Raw genomic sequence first — 18,861 nt, 5'->3', positions numbered from 1 at the left:
TTTATACTTAATATACTATATTATAAGCTAGTTAATAAGTTATAACTATATTAGAATAAGATAATCTCTTTTTAAAAATAAATATAAAGTTAAAGTATTAATTAATAATATTACTTAGGCTTTATAGTTTAAAAATAGTTTAAAAGTAATATATTACGTTATTAGATAGAGAACCTTAATCTTATAGTATTTATATTATTATAAGCTATTAAAATATAAATTATATTATTTAATTTTTATTAATAAGTTTAAATATAACTTTTAATAGTATAATAATAAATAGAATAAACTTTTATAAGTATTATACTTATTTATATTATAGATTTTAAGTATAAAGTTAAATATTAATTTATTTTAATATATACTTAAAATAAAGTTATACTTTTATATATCTTTAAAAGTTTAATTAACTATATTATATTTAAGAATTTTATTAAGTAGCTACTTTATTATTATAGAAAGTTTTTATAATTAAAGTTTATTTTAATAATAAATAATATAAGCTTTTATAAAGAATAAAAGATAAAGGAAATATATTTTACTATAGGTGCGAAGCTCCTCTTTCTCTTATTATACTTATTAAACTTTAATTTAATAGAGGAGTATTTTAGTGAACTTAAGGGGTTTATAAAGAGAGAGTAGTATATTAGTGATTATACTTAGACGCTATTTAAGTGCTTCTTTAAATAGTGTATAAGTTAAGTAGAAGGTAAGTATAAGAGTGTAAAGAGTTACTTTTATTATTATAAGATTATAATAGAATATTAAAATAAGTATAGAGTTTATAAATAAATTTATATTATATTTTATTATACTTTTATTTTATTAAACTACCTTACTTACACTTATATTATAATAATTCTTTATTTTATTTAATTATATTAATATATTTATTTAAATTAATTTTTTACTATTAATAAGTTATATATAAAAGTTTAATATATATATATAGTATTCTTATATAAATATTTTATATAATAAAAGTACGTTATATAATAAATAATAGTTATAATTAATTCCTTTTATATATATATTTTATATTTTATATATTAATCTTTATAAGTTTTATAAAAAGTAACTTATATATATTAAAGGTTTAAAAATAGTTTATTTAAAAGTATTAAAGGAGAGGATTAACCCTTTATATAAAAGTATATTTTAACTTAAAAACAGCTTAAATTTAAATTTAATAAGTTTATTTTTCTATATTAAATGAAAAAAAGTATTTTTTATTATAGTTTAAGCGTTATATCTAGTTTCTTATTTCTTTTAATAGTTAATAGTAAGTTATTTTAAACTATTATAACTACTTTCTCTAATAAAATATTTACTTAAATAGGTAATAGCGAGTTACTTATATTCCTAGTAAAAGTTAGGATGTAAAAATGTTATATAGAGTTTAAAGATATATATTTTTTAGTTATTATTATAAATGTTTAATAGAAGGAAGTGTGATATATTAAAGGATTTTTAAATAATTTAATAACTAATAAATAGAGACTTATAAGTATATATTTATTAAAAATATTAATAGAGAGATAGTAATGATATTTTAAGTAGAAATTTCTAATTAACTTATCTTTAAAAGTGTATATAAACTAGCTACACACTAATAATATATAGACCTTTAATAAGTTAATATATTAAAACCTATACTTTATAGTAATTAATTAAATAAAATAGTATTATTCTACTTACTTTTCTACTTACTTTATAATATAATATTACCTTATTATAGAAACCTTTATTTTTAAGGTATAAATGTATATTATATTATATATAGTATTATAAAAAGAGTTAGATATATGTTAAAATTTAGAAATATAGGTTTCTTTATTACTATTAATTGTTATATATGGAGCTATACGTCTATTTAGGGTGTAACTCTTAAAAATAATCTTAGTATATTTAAAATTAAATATTTTAAAGTATATATACCTTTAGTAGTGAGTTTAAGATATTTTTTAAGATAATTAAAACTACCTTTTTATTTTTATTATATAATTTTAAAAGCTTTTTAGTTCTTTATCGCGATATTTATAGTGAACGTAATTAGTTAGATTAAAGTGCTTCACTTTCTTTTTAATCTTTATTAATAAATATTATATAATTAATAATAAGTTATATTTATAGTATTATTATATTCTAGTATCTATTATTATATTATAAGGTTTAAATTATAGTTTTAATAATTAATACTTTAAAAGTAGCTAGATATTAAATTATAGCTTTATTATTAATTATTAAAGATTATTATATAATCCTTAAAGTAGGTAGATTACTAAGTTAGATTTAATTATTAAAGTTTATAAATAGTTAATATTTAAATTTTATTTAAATTAAAATATTAAATATAATACTATTAAAACTTTTAAATAATATATTAAGTTTTAATCTTATTATATTTATTAATATATATAAATTTAATATTTATATTAATTAATTTAAATTTAAATAAACTTATAAAATATTAAAGAATAAAAATATATATTAAATATATAATTTTATTTACTTATTTATAATAAGTTATACTTTTTAAACTAATTAAATATTATATTTACCTATTACTTTTATATTATAATTAAATATATTAAGTAATATAATATAAATCACCGCACTTTAAAAGTTTAAATAAGAATATATTATATAATAATAAATTATAAAGAATATCCTTAATATATTAATTATTAAACTATAGGTAGTTATTTTATAATTAAAATAGGAAATTAAGAATTTAAATAGTATTTTAATTATAAAAAGTAATTAAAATATAAAAGAATAATTAGATAATATAGTTATTATTATTTATATATAAAAAGGTAAAAAAGTAAAAGAAGAAAATATATAAGGATAAAAAAGGTAAGAAAAAGAATTAAAAAAGATATAAAAGTAATAATTATTTTAAAAGTTAATAAAAATAAAAATAAAATAAACTCTATTAAAAATAATAAAAGTAAAGGTTAATATTATAAACTTTAGTAATAATAAAAAGATATAAGTTATTTAAAATAAAATATAACTTAAAAAAGACTAATAATAATAAAAGAGGGAGAGGGTAGATATAAAAAGAAGGGTAAAAAAATAGAGATAGTAGTAAGAAATATAGAAGAAAAAAGAGGAAGAAATAATAGATATTTAGAGAAAAATATAAGTAGAGAAGAGAGTAGTAAAATAGAGATAATATAAGGAAAGAAAGTAGTAAAAAATTATTAAAAAGATAAGAAGATACTAGGAATAAATTAAATATTCTAACTTTATTAAAGGAAGTACTTATTATACTTATATAGTAACTTACTACTATAATAATTAATAAATAAAAGTATAAAGTTATATAGTATATTTAAAGTACTAAGGAGTTAAATTTATTTATTATAGTATTTAAGTTATAAAATAAAAATATATTTAAGGTATTAAATTATAATATATTAAAGAAAGAATAAAAAGTTTATTTATAATTAAGATTATAAATAAGAATATTAGATTTAAATCTTAAATATAATAACTTTTAATAATATAAATATATAGTAGGAATAAGATAGAATATAAATTATAATTTTTAAAGAAATACCTTTTATATTAATTTATTTTCTAAATTATTTTATAAAATAAATAATTAGATATATCACTTATAAATAATAGTATAGTTAATAATTTCACTTAATATATTACTTATTTAATTATAAATATATTTCTTTATATTAAAAAACCTTAAAATCTTTATATAGCTTTTATACCTTAATAATATTATATTATATATCTTAAATTAATCTATTTATACTATATACTTTATAAAACATATAATATTAATAGATTTAACTTTATAAACTAAGTAGTTAATAAATTTTCTTAATTTATTAATTAAATAATTAAGGATTAAAAGTTAATAATCTTTAACTTTTAATAAGATTATTATTAACTACTTTATTTTACTTATATATATATATAATATACTTATTATAGTTAATTTAAATTATATTATTATAAAATATCCACTATATATATTAAATATTCTCTTTAAGTATAATAAAGTAGAACTTTATATTAATTAAAGTTAAGAAGGAATTTATAATTTAAGGTAAGGTATATAGAATATTTACTCTTCTAATAATTCTTTATATTTATTTATTATATTAACTTATTAGTATATAATTCTACATAGAATCTTATTTATAATAAAAAACTTAGTCTTTTCCTTCTATACTTTAAATAGTTAGTTTAAAGAAAGGTGCGCTTAAAGTGTAAAATTAGTAATTATATAAAACTCCTTCTTTTAATTTAAATTATCGACTTAACTATAGTGCTAATTATAATAAAGTTTTATAGCTTTATCTTAGTATTTAATAATTCTTAGTTTTTTAGAAGGAGGTATACTTTTAATATTAAATATAATATTAGTAATATTAATTTAAAGGCTATTATTCTACTTTCTTTTAATTAATAGATTTATAATCTCATTTTAAAGATGTTTTAAGACATCATTATACTCTTTAATCCTCCCTCTCTTTTTAATATACTTAACTATCTTAGTTAGAATTCTAATCGATAACGGATAATAGATACTAATAGGTTAATAATAGAAGTAATATAGTTTAATATTATAACCTACTCCTAAGTATTTAAATATATTATATACCTACTCTTAAATAAGTAACTTATTTATTATATTCTAATTATTATAAATAGTAGCTCACTCATTAAGCTAAGCATTTATAGCATTATATTCATAGTAACTTATTCTTATAGGTATAAGTTAGCTAGTCTCCTTAAAGATAAAAGCTACTTAAATAGTAAGCTTATCTTTACTATAAGTTAGGTTAGACTAGCTATTAATTTACTTATTTACTTTAGTTTAGTTAACTTTAAGCTAATTAACTTAAAATAATATATCTTTAACTCTTTATATATTAATAGAAACTATAATCTAAGTCTTATCCGGTTTATAGGTTTTAGTTAGCTTTTTTTATTTAATAATACCGTTAATTTTAAACTTAAAACTATTCTTTTAAAAGTTATTAAGGTAGTAATTAACATTTTACACTACACTTTATATAAGTTTATATATTTTAAATTTCCTTATATAAAGTAACTATTTAATTATATATAGTTAATATTAAGTTTAAACTACTATCTAACTATAGTAGTTTATATTTATTACTATAAGTAGATTCTACTACTATTAGTTAAAAGTAAGGTTAATATAACTATTTAATAATATAAAAGTTAAATAATTAAGATTATTTTTATTAAATAGCTACTAACTATTAAAATAAACTTAATTAATTATACTAATATTAAATTAAAATAATAAAATAATAAATAATAAAGATAGATTCTAAGTATAGGCTATATTACTTATAAAAGAAGTAGTTTAATTTAATTTAATTATTAATTCTTTAAGCTTTTATATCTTTTATAGAAAGATTAAAAGGTACTTTTACTAAGGGATAACTAACTTAAATTTATAACGAGATATAGCTTTAAATTATATAAATATAGTTTAAGTAATATCTTAAAGTTATAAAACTATATAAAAAGAAGAAAGAGTTAATAAAGTATAGAATTTTAAGTTATATTAAAGAGTTTTTAATATTTAACTTTATATTTTAACGTTAATTAGTTTTAAGTTATATAAAATAGTTATATATAATAGTTAAATCTATACTTTTAAAGTAGAGTACCTTAATTTATATATATAGATCGGCATTATATACTATATATATAGCTACATCTAGTCTTAAATCAGCTAGTAAATAATTTTTCACATTATAAGAAAGTAGACACTTATTTCGGCCCACCCTATATAGACTACTAATATCTTACTTTAAGACACCCTCCTCTAGCGAGCCGCGGTCTAAGCGGCTAACGGAAACGTATAGTCAAAGAAAAAAAGAAAAAAAGAAAGGAAACGGACAAGACCGCAACTCGTCTGCCTACAGCTTACCCCAAGTAGTCATGCCAAGTCTGACACCGGTGAGCGTCACTTTGTCCGGATGGTCGCCAGCCGGCCACTAATCTCGCGCTGCACGTCGTGGCGAACAATCTGCGAGGCGGAATGGGCTCATTTCGCTCCTTTTCTCTCCTCGCCATCTTTCTCTTTCCCATGTGAAACACCCTATTCAAGGCAATACGCAACTTTTTTAATATGTTCGATTACTAAGCCCGATATGCGGCTCGTTTTATCCCCCCTCTCCCTCAGACGATGCCCCATAGGGAGCCTAGATCTGCGCCCAACGAAACCCGGCTGATCTCAGCACTACCAATGCAAGACACACACACGCCCAGGCCAACTGCCCATGGAACTTCAAGGTTCCGTACTGTACTCCGTACCTACAGCACACCGGGACCCACAGCAAAGCAAGCCCGCGGCGCCTACCTTGCCAGCGACGCTCCATCTCGGTTCCGAGCCGAGCCGCTCAGATCGATCCCCCGGGGCCATTCGGCGAGGCTTTGACTTGACTGGGGAAAGAGAGATGGGAGGGAGGGGAGCAGGGGCAATCTCTCCTGCACGCGCTGCAGGCTCAATGTCCCGCGGCCCCAGTCCGAACCGCGGTTAGAGGCTCGGAACAAGGTATCTGACCAAGGTCGCGTGTAGCGACGTAGATCTTGTCACTTATCTGTCTGGCCAGGGATTTTTCTCATGGCCGAAGACATACACAACGGACCGTTGACAGTCAGAGTCGCACCCGCCCGTGAGACTTCAGCCACGCCAGCCACGCTGCCCTGTAGTTCTTGGACGAGGGAGGGGGTCTCCGCGAGTTAGCGCTCGAGGCGGATGAAACCCAACCAGCAGGACGAACGCTCTGGGGGTCTGGTGACAAAGTCCTCCTTGGCAGGACGAGTTATACGCCCACGCTCCGAACAGGTCCCCTGCTAACCCACACTCTTACAAGTTCTGGGTACCTGCGCTGACGTGTGTGATCGCCCGACACACGGGTCCAGAGGGCGATGTCCTGAGAAGCTGTGCGAGTGCGCCCGCATGCCTGCGTGCGTGCTTGCTTGCGCCTGTCCGTCTGAGCTGGGTCGAACATGGCTTCGACCCCTGCCCCTCCCGCTCCCCTTCGCACCCTCAGGTCGCCCATCAGTCTCGTGCGACACATTGATCGCGTGGTTGTGACATGTCGTTTTCAACAACCAGGAAGGCCAAGCAAAAGAGGAGAGAGCAAGGGGAGGGAGACGCCTCGCCCCCTGTGGCTTTTTCACGAGATTTCCCTGCGATCCCGTTGTGTGAGCTGTCACCGGGAAGGGGGCCCTGCCTCGCTACTTGTGCACCTCCCTCCCCTTGGTCTGCCGCTGTCATGCCGCAGGTCGAGCCCGGATCTTGTGGGGAAAAGGACGGCACTTGGGGCGGGCGCCAGGCCACGGCAGAGGGCGAGCGTGCTGACCGTTGAGGATCCTGTCACCCGCGTATCCCTCCCCTCCCTTGCCATTTTTCTTTTTGGGCCTGGCGGGGGACGAGCTTGCGCGGGATCACATGATTTCGTTGGAATAGGCGTTGCAGGGGGGGTGGACGGGCGGGCTTGCTGGACGACTCCAAGGGTTCGCTCACCTGGGGATAGCAAGCGATGTGGTGGTGGTGGTGGTGGCTGCCTGAACTCGGGACTTGGGGGCGTTCGAGCGGACCAGCAGCAGTACAGTACCACCACCACGCATGGTTACATATTGTATGATGCCATGGTGCGTTTCGTTTTCCTACGAGAAGGAGGTGGGGGTGGGGGGGAAGACAGGTAGGGAGGAGATGACCGAAAATCTCCGTGCCTCTCTCCCTCTCGTTCTCTCTATCCCTCTCAAAATACCCCACGGTCAGCACGGAAAGTGAAGCAAGCATTTCTTGGGTAAGCAGACAGATGGGTTGGTTCGTAGGTGTGCGTGCGTGTGTGTATGTCTGGTGTGCCTTGTTCCTTGCAAGCGCGCTTCTTTCGAATACCCCCATACGGAGGTTTCCCAGGCGTAAGCTCCGGGAGCCGGGAGAAGATGACGCGTGCTGTCGTTGTAGTAGTAATAGTAGCTCGTTTCTTCCGAACACCCCCCCTCGCGCCTTGCTCGCGCCCAGCGCACGCACCTCTTGTAGATAGGGGTGATGACGGACAAAGACCCGCAGAGGCGCGAGGCGCTGTGCTACGCTTTGGACCGGGTGCTGGTAGCTGACCAGCTAGCTGCTTCCTGTTCCCAGACGGCTGGAGATGGAAGGAGAAGACTGACTGGGTATACGAGATACCTTTCTTCTTTTGGCAAGACCCGCTGCTGGTGTTCTTTTTTTTTTTAATGCGTTTTCTCTTGGAGGCCGGACTTTCAAGGTGGCTAGACAGCTGACCTTTTCTCCCCTGTGTTCCTTCCGGGGGGGCCGGGGATATGTCACGGCCTACGGGGCTCGTGGGACTCGACAGCGCGGTCGTTGCACTCTCCCTGCAGGAACCCCGAATCCAATGGAACGTCCCTCACCAGGCTTTCACGGTCCGGGTCAGCCGGGGGATTTGGTCCCTGTCTCTCTCCCTCTCTGATTCCGGCGTCGGGGAGATGTACGGGGCGTCGGTGTTGTTGTTGCTGCTGCTGTCTCATCAAGCCTCAGTCTCAGTCCCTCGTGCTGGGCTCGTGCTTTGTGTGTGTGCTACGATGCTTAGTTGATTGTTCAAGCCACGAGCACGCCTGCGTGGTGGGTTTTGGTTCCCCGCGTGGGACGTTGACGGCCGAGCTTTTGTGATTTCCCTCTTTGGGTGCAAGCGGTAGTAGACTTATTTTCAGCGTTGATTCATTTTCAGCGGGCAGTATGGCCGCCATGGCCTTCATTGGCATCGCTCTCGTGCCTTTTGACCTGCTGTCAGAGAGGGGTGGGTATCTTGTGGTCTCTTTATTGCCTTGCGCCTGTGGGCGCGGTGCGTCCACAGGAAGCAGCATATTGCTATATCCCTGGCTTGGGCTTCGGCTTCGGCTCCCCGTGATGTTGTTGGTCGTCTCTATAATTTTGGCAGGCAAGACATACTCGGGCTCGGGCTCGAGCTCGGGCTGGCAGCCAGGGGCTCTTTGTCTGGGGTTTCAGGTTTTTTAACTTTGCCACGGGCGCTGTGGTCGTGAGGGTTGCGTTGTCAGCTACATATTGTCGATGGAAGGGGGGTATGTCTGTCTGCTCGGGCTGATGTGTATGTGTTCATGATACCTCGTCCGCTCTCGCCGTCGGGCTGGGATACCATCCAGACCAACAGTGGAATAGAAATATGTTGCAGTCTATTGGGCCACGACCTTGTGTGTTGGTGATTTCTGTCCTTGGTTGTCGTCCCTTACGGCTACCTCAGAGGAGGTTGTATCTAAGAGATTGTTTCATGTTTCAGAGTAATAGCTCAGAGGTCGTTTCGGTCGGTGCTTGTCTTGCTGAGAATTATCATTATGCAGGTCAAGCTACTCATAAGTAATGCAGGTGGTCACTGAACACGATACACTTGAGCACGGTTTGGTCTGCCCCTTCCTGGGACAAAGCCCCGGTGGGCACACACTGTGAGGCTATTTCTGATACTGCGCTTCAAAACACAGTCGTCCACGAGACTCGTAGTTCTCCCGAGTAAATGTTGCTTTCATAAATTTCACCGGGGACAAAACCGGAAAAGATCAGTCCTTTATTGCGGTGGGCCCGGATGAGGGCGCTGTTGACACGGCGGTGGGCTGTGTTTACCATCCAAAATACATTACCTGGGATATCTGTGAGCGGAGTACGGGTCGTGGATGTGAGTGGTTGACGGGGCCTTTTTGGGGGTCTTGAATTAGAAACTGATCAGCTTGAGAATTTTCTGTCCCTGCTGCCATCATGGGAATAGTAATAATTATGAGTTGAAATAGGTTGGATCTAGGAATATATAATCCGCCCTCTATTCTTAAGCTGTACTACACTATGTAATCCTCTTCTTGAGCTGCCTCTGATGCTCACCTATGCTTCTTCGAGCAAGTGAAGCATAGTCTTTTTAGGGCAACACTCATGGGATGGGTCAATCACGACCGTTCTCTTGTTGAGACTGGGCTAGTATATATATGGCTCCTGAAACTTTACAATCTGACGGCAATGGCTGCTAGTTATTCACACAAGACACTGTAATATATTTGCTGAAGCGTTTGTTGCCTCGTCACTGATCTCTTCAGCCGGGTATAATCCTGCCAAAGCACAACACCCACGGTTATGCGGAACTTGCTCAGTCCAAAATGGTCTTCGATTGATCTTAACTCCACCCCAGCCTACCGTGCCCCAAGATAGAGGTAGCATTTCTAATATGACCTGCGAGGCTCACCCACTCCGATTTTGGACGTGGGGACGGCCATCGCATCTTTGCCCCTGCTTGTATACGATCTCTTTGCACATTTAAATAGATTAGTGCTCATTATCTTTGCCTTTTTCTCAGGTCTTCCGTGGCATTACATATATTATCACAATGTTCAACGGCCTGATGCAATGCTGGGTCAAGATAGTTAGTTATTGATACGTACCAAACGCACTTATGGAGCCTCAGCGAGAACCCGAGATGCCCTCGGCTAGGGTAGGCACGTAGTAAAAAGCATGCGTTCATGCCTGCCAACTCATACTGACTCCAGGCATTACTGTGGTATTTGGCCCCACCCGGATAGATAATGTACACTACACATAGATGATCAAAAAAGAAAGAGAGATGGAAACCCCCAGCAGCGATGCCCCATGCGCATGCGGGTGCGGGCGACGCGTGATATACTTGCATGAACGGGAAGCCGCGATATCATATCAGGAGCGTGGATGCGTTGGCCGTCGGGTGGGGCCTGACTCGGCCGCGGTGCGCGACGACGGGGCGGTCGGCCGATATGTCGCGATCTCAACCAGGGAAGGGCCCCGCTTGAATATGGGGGTGGGGGGACAAGAGAGGGGGCTGTATTATGCATGCATGCTTTTGTCTAGTCTCTCGCGAGATCTTGAGGAGACGTGAACATCGATAGTCTCGGGAATAAAAAAGAGTCAGGATCCGCCTTTTGTTGGGATGATACGGTGAAGGCTCCTTGGGCCCTCACGGATGGCGCAGCCGGCCTGGTCCCGGGGGAGTGGCCCAGCCGTGCTGGCGACTGAAACCAAGGGGTCTCAGCGCGCAGGGTTTCCGCGGTGGGCTTGACGGTGCTCCGTATTACGATACGTATCTTACCCGGCCATGTGAGGCTTATGTCACGGATACGGAGTACTGCGGAAACGGCCTCGGAATTATGCGTATTATTGAAATATACACCTTCCTCACGGGTGGGTCCCGCCCGGCCTGGTTGTCAATCCGGCGGCCAGCGCGGCCAGGTGGGCGCAGATCAGTGCTATTCCTGGGCCTCGGAATGACCTCTTGTCCGTCTATAATTGAAACCCAGGCCTGGGGGGGCTTCAATTACTTTTTGCTTCTTTTTCTCTCTCTTTTCAAGACCCACAGAGCCACTGCAAGTATCCCAAAGTCCTCTTCTCCTGCACCTCACCTCTCTGAAGCAGCCGCAGAAATGCCTCGTCTCGGCGATGACGGCCAGGAGGAGGGCGAGACGTTCCTCGAGTACGGCCAGAAGAAGACGCGCCGCATAGTCGGCGGCTTCATGGACTTTGCCACCCAGGGCAACATCCTCGAGATCGCCTTCGGCCTGATGTAGGTTGTCAGATGAGTTAGACGGTCGACTTGGGTATCAATAATGCTGACCGAGACCCCAAACCAGCGTCGCGGCAGCCTTCACAAACGTCGTGACCAGCTTCGTCAGCGACATCCTGCTGCCGCCCCTGTCGGTGCTGCTCCCGCTCAACGCGAACCTGGACCTCAAGTTCGCCGTGCTGCAGGCGGGGCCGCACTACCTCGACCAGCCGCACGGCTACCGCACCATCGAGCAGGCCCAGGCCGACGGCGCCGTCATCATGGCCTACGGCGTCTTCCTCAACAAGACGCTCAACTTTATCGGCCTCGGCTCCGCCCTCTACGCCCTCGCCGGGCTGTACCAGTACCTCAGCAAGGACCCCATCATCAAGCACATGGTCAAGTGCCGGTACTGTCGCAAGAATATCAACGAGAAGGTGAGTGGAGCGAGATGTGTGCTTTTGTTGGTGTGGACCTGACTTCAGAGACTGACACTTTGTGACGGTAGGCCCTCCGCTGTGTCAACTGCACAAGTTGGCTGGACGGGCGTGAGGAAAATATGCGCATGCGATGATATATCAGCGTGCGAAAGTGCAGGGCGGTTCCATCTGACCAGCCTGACCAGTCTTCATTCAACACATCAGCGAGCGAGCATTCTCTTTCTAGACAGCATGGCAGGCGTAGGGGTCTTTTTTGCTGGCGGTTTCTTCCTTTTTGGGGTCTGTTTTCTTTCTCATGTTCGTCTTGAAACGTAGAGTCAGTTCCAATCCATATTTACTGATTTCCATACACCATCTTCATCTTCACTTCGGACCCAACCACCGTCCAGTCCTCAATCCATCATCCTCACCCCCCCCCCCAGTCCCTCGTGACTTTTCCCATCCCAACACAAACGTAGACATTAATGTACAAACGTGGACTTTGAAAAACGAAACCCCGCTTGAAAATAAGACGTGGGAAACAAAGCGTGACATCATTTGCAGAGGCCGAGGTGCTGCTGGGCCGTGAAACAACCCCGGTATTTGAGCACAGCCAGAACACCAACCGTGAATAGCGAGCGCTGCGGACTCCAAAACCCCCCTGCCCGGGCGCCGCTCACCGTGCTTCGTCATTCATTCAGTCATCCCTGCCCCCGGCGCCGCCCTTGAGCAGCGAGCGGAGGCTGACAATCTCCCTCCTGAGCCTGGCGTTCTCCTTCTTGACGTAGGCCGTCTCCTCGCTCGAGTCCTTGAGCTTGGTCACGAGCTCCTCCCTGTCCTCGCGGCCCTTGCCCCGGATGGCCTTGACGATCTTGTTGAGCTCGGAGTTGAACTTCTCGTACAGCAGCTCGTTCTCCGCCGTCGCCTCCTTGTACAGCTGGTCGATCGCCTTGACCTTGGCCTCGCTGGCCTTGAGCGACGCCTCCATGTCCTCCCTGATCGCCCTCTGCCGCTCCTCCAGCTCCTGCAGCACCTGCGGTATCCGCTCGTCCAGCGCTTTCATAGACGCCGACAGCTTGCGGATGTCGCCCGTGGCCGAGCGCGGCATCGTGTTGTTCACCCGGGCCATGTCGGCCGATATGCGCGACAGCTCCGTCTTCAGGCCCGAGTCAACGTCCTCTATCGCCTTCTTCTCCGACTCCAGGCGTTCCCTGAGCTTCTGCGGGGACTGCAGTTTCAGCCTCTGGGTCGTGGACCGGCCCACGGTAGGGGTCGAGCGAGAGAAGTCGTTGCTGCCTGTCGGACTAAATGCGCCAGCCATGGGTAGACGGGAAGGTTTGAGTGATGGGATGGTGGAGGAGGACAGCGTCTTTGCGTGCTTCCTACGCAGCAAAGACCCCGTCGACGGAGGTTGAGGAGTTGAGAACATGCTTTGGAATGGTTCCGTGGCGGGGAGCTCTCGCTGCCGTGGCGAACGCAGGCTTTGGGATGTGGGGGTAACGGGTATTTTGCTCGAGGGTGGTGGACTTGGTCTTGGGCTTGACTTTTGTGCTGGCTTCGGTTTGGTCGGGCTCGTCGGTATCTTAGACAACGGCACTGGAATGCGAGGCGGCGCCCCGTTGACCTTTTCGGAAGTCTTCTTGGTCACATTCAGCGGCATGAGTGGCGGTTCTTCAGGAGGTTCAGGGGCTTGAGGAGCTTGAGGAGCTGGAGGAGCTTGGGGAGCTGGGGGAGCTGGAGGAGCCTGAGGAGCCTCAGTAGTGGTCATCTCAATCAGGTTCTTGAGGTCCGAGAGCGAGCTTCTTCGCTTCTTCTTGGGAGACTTCGGCGGCTCCAGAAGCCCTTGCTCGGTCTCTGGTTCTCCTATCGTTGCCAAGCCGGAGTCAAGGCGGTGTGAACTTCCTGGGCGATGTGTATTTGGTGGCCGTACATGCATGTCATCAAACGCACCAGCAACACGGGGCCTATCGCGTGAACCTGGCCGTCTGAGCTTGTTGGGTATTGTGGGCACACCGATATCGATTGACTTCGACCGGTTGACTGCAGACCTGCCAAGGCTCGAGCTGTCCCCTGTCGCTGGGTGTCTCCCATGCTTGCTCAGGGTCCGCCACACTGAAGGGCGGTCCCCTCCATCGTTCTTGCTGTTCTGCCTGAGGAGATTGTCAAAGCCAAACTTGCGTCTGAGAGAAGATGTGTTCGACGTTAAGGAGCCAGCAGACTTGTAGCTGTGGTATGGCGAATTCATAGATTCGTAAGCCATTGTGCGCTCAAAGGAGCTGGCGAGTGCGGCCAGGGGATCCTCGAAGATTCGGTCACAGTCCTCCACGAGGCGGTCGAGAAGATTTATGTAGTTATGGGCGCTGCCATCGTCCACGAGGAGCTCCGCGAATGCGACAGTCAGGGCGCCACGGTCGCTGTCGTTGCTACAACCTTCGAGCAAGTCCTCAAGTAGCTTGATCAGTGCGGTAAAGGCCCTTCGGTTCTGCGGCGCCATCTCATTGAAGAGATAGCGGACGAAATCTCCAAATTCGCCTGGAACTTGCTTGCTTGCTCGTTCTAGAAGCAAGTTCAAATGCTGGGGGGACATGACAGGACCCATCTGTTCTTGCCATGCAATGCGCACAAACTTCTCAAAGGCCACAAAGACAGTTTCGGAACTGACCTCGGAAGACGACTCCAAGTCGAAGGGACTCTCGATCAAACGGTTATACAGATCATTGACGACCAGCTCGTCGGCCGTTGAACGGTTCATCATCAACCGTCCAATGAATTGACCTTTACGCGATTGTAGCACGGCGACATATCCAGTGAACGTCTGTTCTAGTCGCACCAAAGGGTTGTCAGGCCGATCATCTTCGCCAGCAACACCAATAGTGTCCCGGCTGCCGCGGCTTCTTATCGAGTCGACAAGAGATTCTTTGGAGCTGCCCGCTCGTGCGATCAGTGGCGGCGGGCTGAGCAGGCCGGCACGCTGTTGTTTGGGTGGGCTTGTCGAAGTAACATCAGGTGTGCTACCGCTGAGGAAACTTGAAAGCATCTTGACGGGAGAGGAGCGCAGGAAAGACATCGACTTTTGCTCTCTCGAGCTAAAGCTCAGAGTCCTCGCGATCTTGGAATAGTAGGACACTATGGCCGGGGCCATCCGGTAATTGGAGGTGTTGAACTGGGTGCTGAGCAATTGGATGACTATCTGGGGTCAGCTTGGGAGAAACGTGAGCATTGGAAACATGCAACTTACAGCGTCTGGAGAGAGTGGGCAACAGGTCTTCCAGGGCAACATCATCAGTGTACTGCTTGCCATTCAGGCCCAGAGTAGTCATGCGCAGGCGTTTTAGGCTCCCACTCCGGACCTCGGTCACGATTTCGACTCCATAGTGCCCGACTGGATGCCCCTTAGTGCCCTTCTCGTTGTCGACCACGATTCGAATAGGAGCAGGTTCCCTACGGCCCTCAACGAGCTGGTCTGCAGCCTCCTGAAAGACTGCGGCATGCATGCCGAGATTATTCTCGGGCAGCCTTACAGACCGGAGCGTCCAGACAGGAGTCTCACGTTCTGTTTCTGAGAAGCGACCTTCGATACGTGCTTTGACGATTTCTTCGCTCAGCTTCCCAGCCTTGCCCTCGAAGTTCTCATGTAGCATGAAACAACGCGACGTTATTGCCCTGCTCGCCCCCTCGCCGGATTGGGCTGCCTTCATCTCCTGGGTGGATGTCATCCACAATAACCGACCGTTCTCTGACTCTGTAAACCGAACATCGGCGAGACTGTGCCATCCCGTGAACGCGAGCTCGTAGGACCCTTGACCACCAGCTGCATTAGTCATCGACGCGAGGAGCCCAGCCGCGGATGGCTTGTCGATCTCTCGGATGAGCTCTTTCCCGGTCGGGCTGGAAGTAGACGTCTTGGTGACCAGGGCGACGCAATCGGAGAAAAGAAGGAGGATGCCGCCTATGTCGTTGGTACCGAGTTGCGGCGAGTCTACGTTGTAAGGTGGCGCGAGCTCAGCAACATCGATGGCTGTAACTAGGCGACCCTGTGGTTCCAAGTCAAGCGGCCAACTTTCAACCATGTTTCGGAGGCGGTTCGTGACATGCGGTTTATCTATCAGTGGTTCGTCCATGGAGCAAATGTTGGTAATTATGTCCCTGGCCTTGAGCATAAGTTGCAGGGCGGGATGTGTTATGGGTATGCAGCCCACGATCTGATCGATCAAAAGGCTGTACCGAGGCAGTCGCTGCACAGGCTCGATCAAGATGGACCGTATTGTCTGCTCTCCTTTTTGGGAGACCCTTTGTCGGAAACTGGACTGCTTGTCCAAGAAGTTGTTCAGAAGCTGCGGGAAGTGCTGGCTCGCCCGGATGTAATCCTGATAGCTCTCGGTGAACCTGGGAAACCATTCGACGAAGAGCCTGGCAACGGCAAGAGCTCCGCTGGGATCCTTTGACCTCGAGGCTGCGACCCGGGTAACACTCCCATGCGATGATTGCAACTCCTTCGCGGCGTCTTCCTCTGTCTCGTCCATAATCCTGCGGAGCTCCTGCATGAATGCCGTGTTGAGCTGCAGGATGGAGTCGGACGACTTTGGGAAGAGCTTGTCCACATCCTCCTCGGTCGGGCTGAGGCTGCCAGGTGGGCGGCTTTTGGCGGTTTGGCGGAAGTCATCAGCGATGTGCTTGACCAGCTCGTTCAACTTGGCAACGTAGCGCTCTTCTGTCTCGACAAGCTCGACCAGTTTCATGCGGAGGTCTTCCTTCTGGTCCCTGGAGAAAGACTTGCCTCGGTTCAGTGAGGTGGGTTTGGACGGCGCCCTCCTTAGCTTGGACGTTGGCAGGAACACAGGCTCTCCCCACAGCCTGACCAATGGCGTGTAACTGCCATACTGGCGAAGGGTGGGGTCTATCAGATCATCCTCGTCGTCGGGTACCTCCTCCAGCTCGGCGTTGTTGAGTGGAATGATGGAACCAGGCGGCAAGACGAGGTCAATATCGACATTGCTAATATGTTGGGTCTGCAGCGCGGACTGCAGAGCACTTATTACATGGCCTGTATTGTCGGACTTTGTCATATCCTGGGCGAGATTAGCTGCATGTTGTTCGCTGAACAAGGCCGGGGCGGAGCCGGGCCGTTGACCTTTGGGGCCGGGGTACTGCTTCCTCAGGTGAGTCTTGACGGCCTCGGGCAGCTCTGTGAAGTACTTGAAGAGACCAAAGGCCAGGCCCCTCCATGTCTCGTCCCCTTGAAACTCGCGGGGCAGGTGGCTGACCACGCCGTAGAAGGGAGAATTTGGGGATATGGTTATGCGCGGGTAGGACTGAAGACCAGCGGGACTGAAGACATGGACCTGGATTCGCGAGGAGTTGTGGGTGTAGTTGGCGGTGGTGGATGGGCCGTGGAATATTAAGAAAGGAAGGTCCCCCAGCAGAGGGTCGTAGGCGTAGTAAAGAGTGACATTCCCTGGCGTCAGGACCAGCTCATCGGTGACTCGAACCATGGTTGCTCAATGGACCCGTGGCATGGTCCGCCCGACTTTGCGCGGATCAGAGCAGATACGACAAGCAACGGCCGTCGAGGTGGTCGAAGGGGCGCCCGGAGAAGCTTGAGAGAAGATGAGACGAGGAGCAGGCCGGTCGGAGGCCGGAGAAGTCGGTGGTGTGAGAACGGGGACCTCAACACGAAGAAGAAGAGAGGGAGAAAAAAAAACAAGCTCAGACGAGGTGGTCCAATGGCACGGCAGCGTTGTGATGCGGCAGTCTGCAGTAGCTCCAGCCTCTCTGTTGTCTGCCGACACCACGAGCAGGATACGCGACCGACCAGTCTGTCTGACTGCCTGACTGTCTCACGGCTAACAAAACAAGTACCAGTGGGGTGTACCAGGCCAAGCTGCAGCCACCAAGCCGGGCGGTGGTGGTGGCGGCGTGGACGTGTGCGAGAGCGGTGGCTCAGGGCCGAGACAAAGTAAACAATGGGATTGCGCTGCGACGCCGAGTGGTGCAGTTGCAGGTGCCGGCGCGGTACAATGCGGTGCGATTTGGAGCGATGCGACGGTATGATAGCGACGATAGGCCCTGATAATGAGGGGACGGACTCTTCGGCGAGGCGAGGCCCAGGAACGGGGTTGGACTGCGGACGATGAGTGGGTGGATCAGGAGCAGCAGCCGCAAAGGATCGTATGTACGTTTTAGAGATACACAAGAAGGAGAAGATGCAACCCAAAACACACCTGCAGCAAGGGCGAGCTGGTGACAGGGATGTGGGGGGAAAGGGAAGTCAAAACAAGAGAGAACAAAGTTCTAGAAGTCGAGGCCGGCCGTCGAGGTCGAGGACGAGGGCTCAGGACTGGGTGGGTGGGGGGTAGACTGGGGGGCGGGGACGGTAGGACGACCGACGGAGGAGTGGAAGAAGCACCGTATAGTAGGAGTACGGAGTAGGTAGGCTCAGGGCCCGTCGTGTGCAGGCATCTGGGAGGTGGTAGGAAGGGTAGGCACGGTTTGTTTTTGTTCTGCACGTACGGCAGGGTAGAACGGCAGATGCACACAAACACATGCAGGTGGGCGCAAGCCACTCAGCACCCTCGCAGCAAAGCAAGCAAGCAAGCAACCACAAAAGCCGGGGAGCACGGACGCAAGACAACAATGGTATGATGTGATGTGTTGTTGTGTGTGTGTGTGTTGGGTTTGGGCCGAGGAGAAAGTGGACGGGCTGGCAGGCTGGTCTCCTCCGTTGCGGGCGAGACGGGGGTGGGAACGGCAGACGTGGGTCTCGCCTCAGCTCCCTGCTCGCTGCCAGTCCTGGTCAGATTTCGGATCTGGGCGGAGGCAACTCTGATTGATGGGCTGGCCTTCAGTTTCTG

The 18,861-nt window shown here is 43.6% G+C and overlaps 2 protein-coding genes across 2 annotated transcripts; one reads left to right on the top strand and one right to left on the bottom strand.

The window, feature by feature from the left end:
* Nucleotides 1–11,472: 11,472 nt before the first annotated feature.
* On the top strand, nucleotides 11,473–12,165 carry KVR01_002144 (uncharacterized protein; the record flags this gene model as incomplete). Its single annotated transcript, XM_044790631.1, has 3 exons — nucleotides 11,473–11,612; nucleotides 11,680–12,028; nucleotides 12,100–12,165. The coding sequence occupies 3 exons, from the start codon at nucleotides 11,473–11,475 to the stop codon at nucleotides 12,163–12,165; spliced, it is 555 nt and encodes a 184-aa protein (XP_044647159.1).
* Nucleotides 12,166–12,707: 542 nt separating this feature from the next.
* Nucleotides 12,708–18,690, bottom strand: KVR01_003650 (uncharacterized protein; the record flags this gene model as incomplete). The annotated part of the gene is made up of 3 exons (XM_044793920.1): nucleotides 18,187–18,690; nucleotides 15,249–18,131; nucleotides 12,708–15,196 (listed from the first exon to the last, which is right to left on the bottom strand). The coding sequence occupies exons 2-3, from the start codon at nucleotides 17,500–17,502 to the stop codon at nucleotides 12,708–12,710; spliced, it is 4,743 nt and encodes a 1,580-aa protein (XP_044648665.1). The 5' UTR covers nucleotides 17,503–18,131; nucleotides 18,187–18,690.
* Between the last annotated feature and the right edge of the window lie 171 nt (nucleotides 18,691–18,861).

The sequence above is a fragment of the Diaporthe batatas genome (genome assembly GCF_019321695.1).
Source record: "Diaporthe batatas strain CRI 302-4 chromosome Unknown Contig00003, whole genome shotgun sequence".
Lineage (NCBI taxonomy): Eukaryota > Fungi > Ascomycota > Sordariomycetes > Diaporthales > Diaporthaceae > Diaporthe > Diaporthe batatas.
This window is presented reverse-complemented; position numbering and strand designations above follow the sequence as displayed.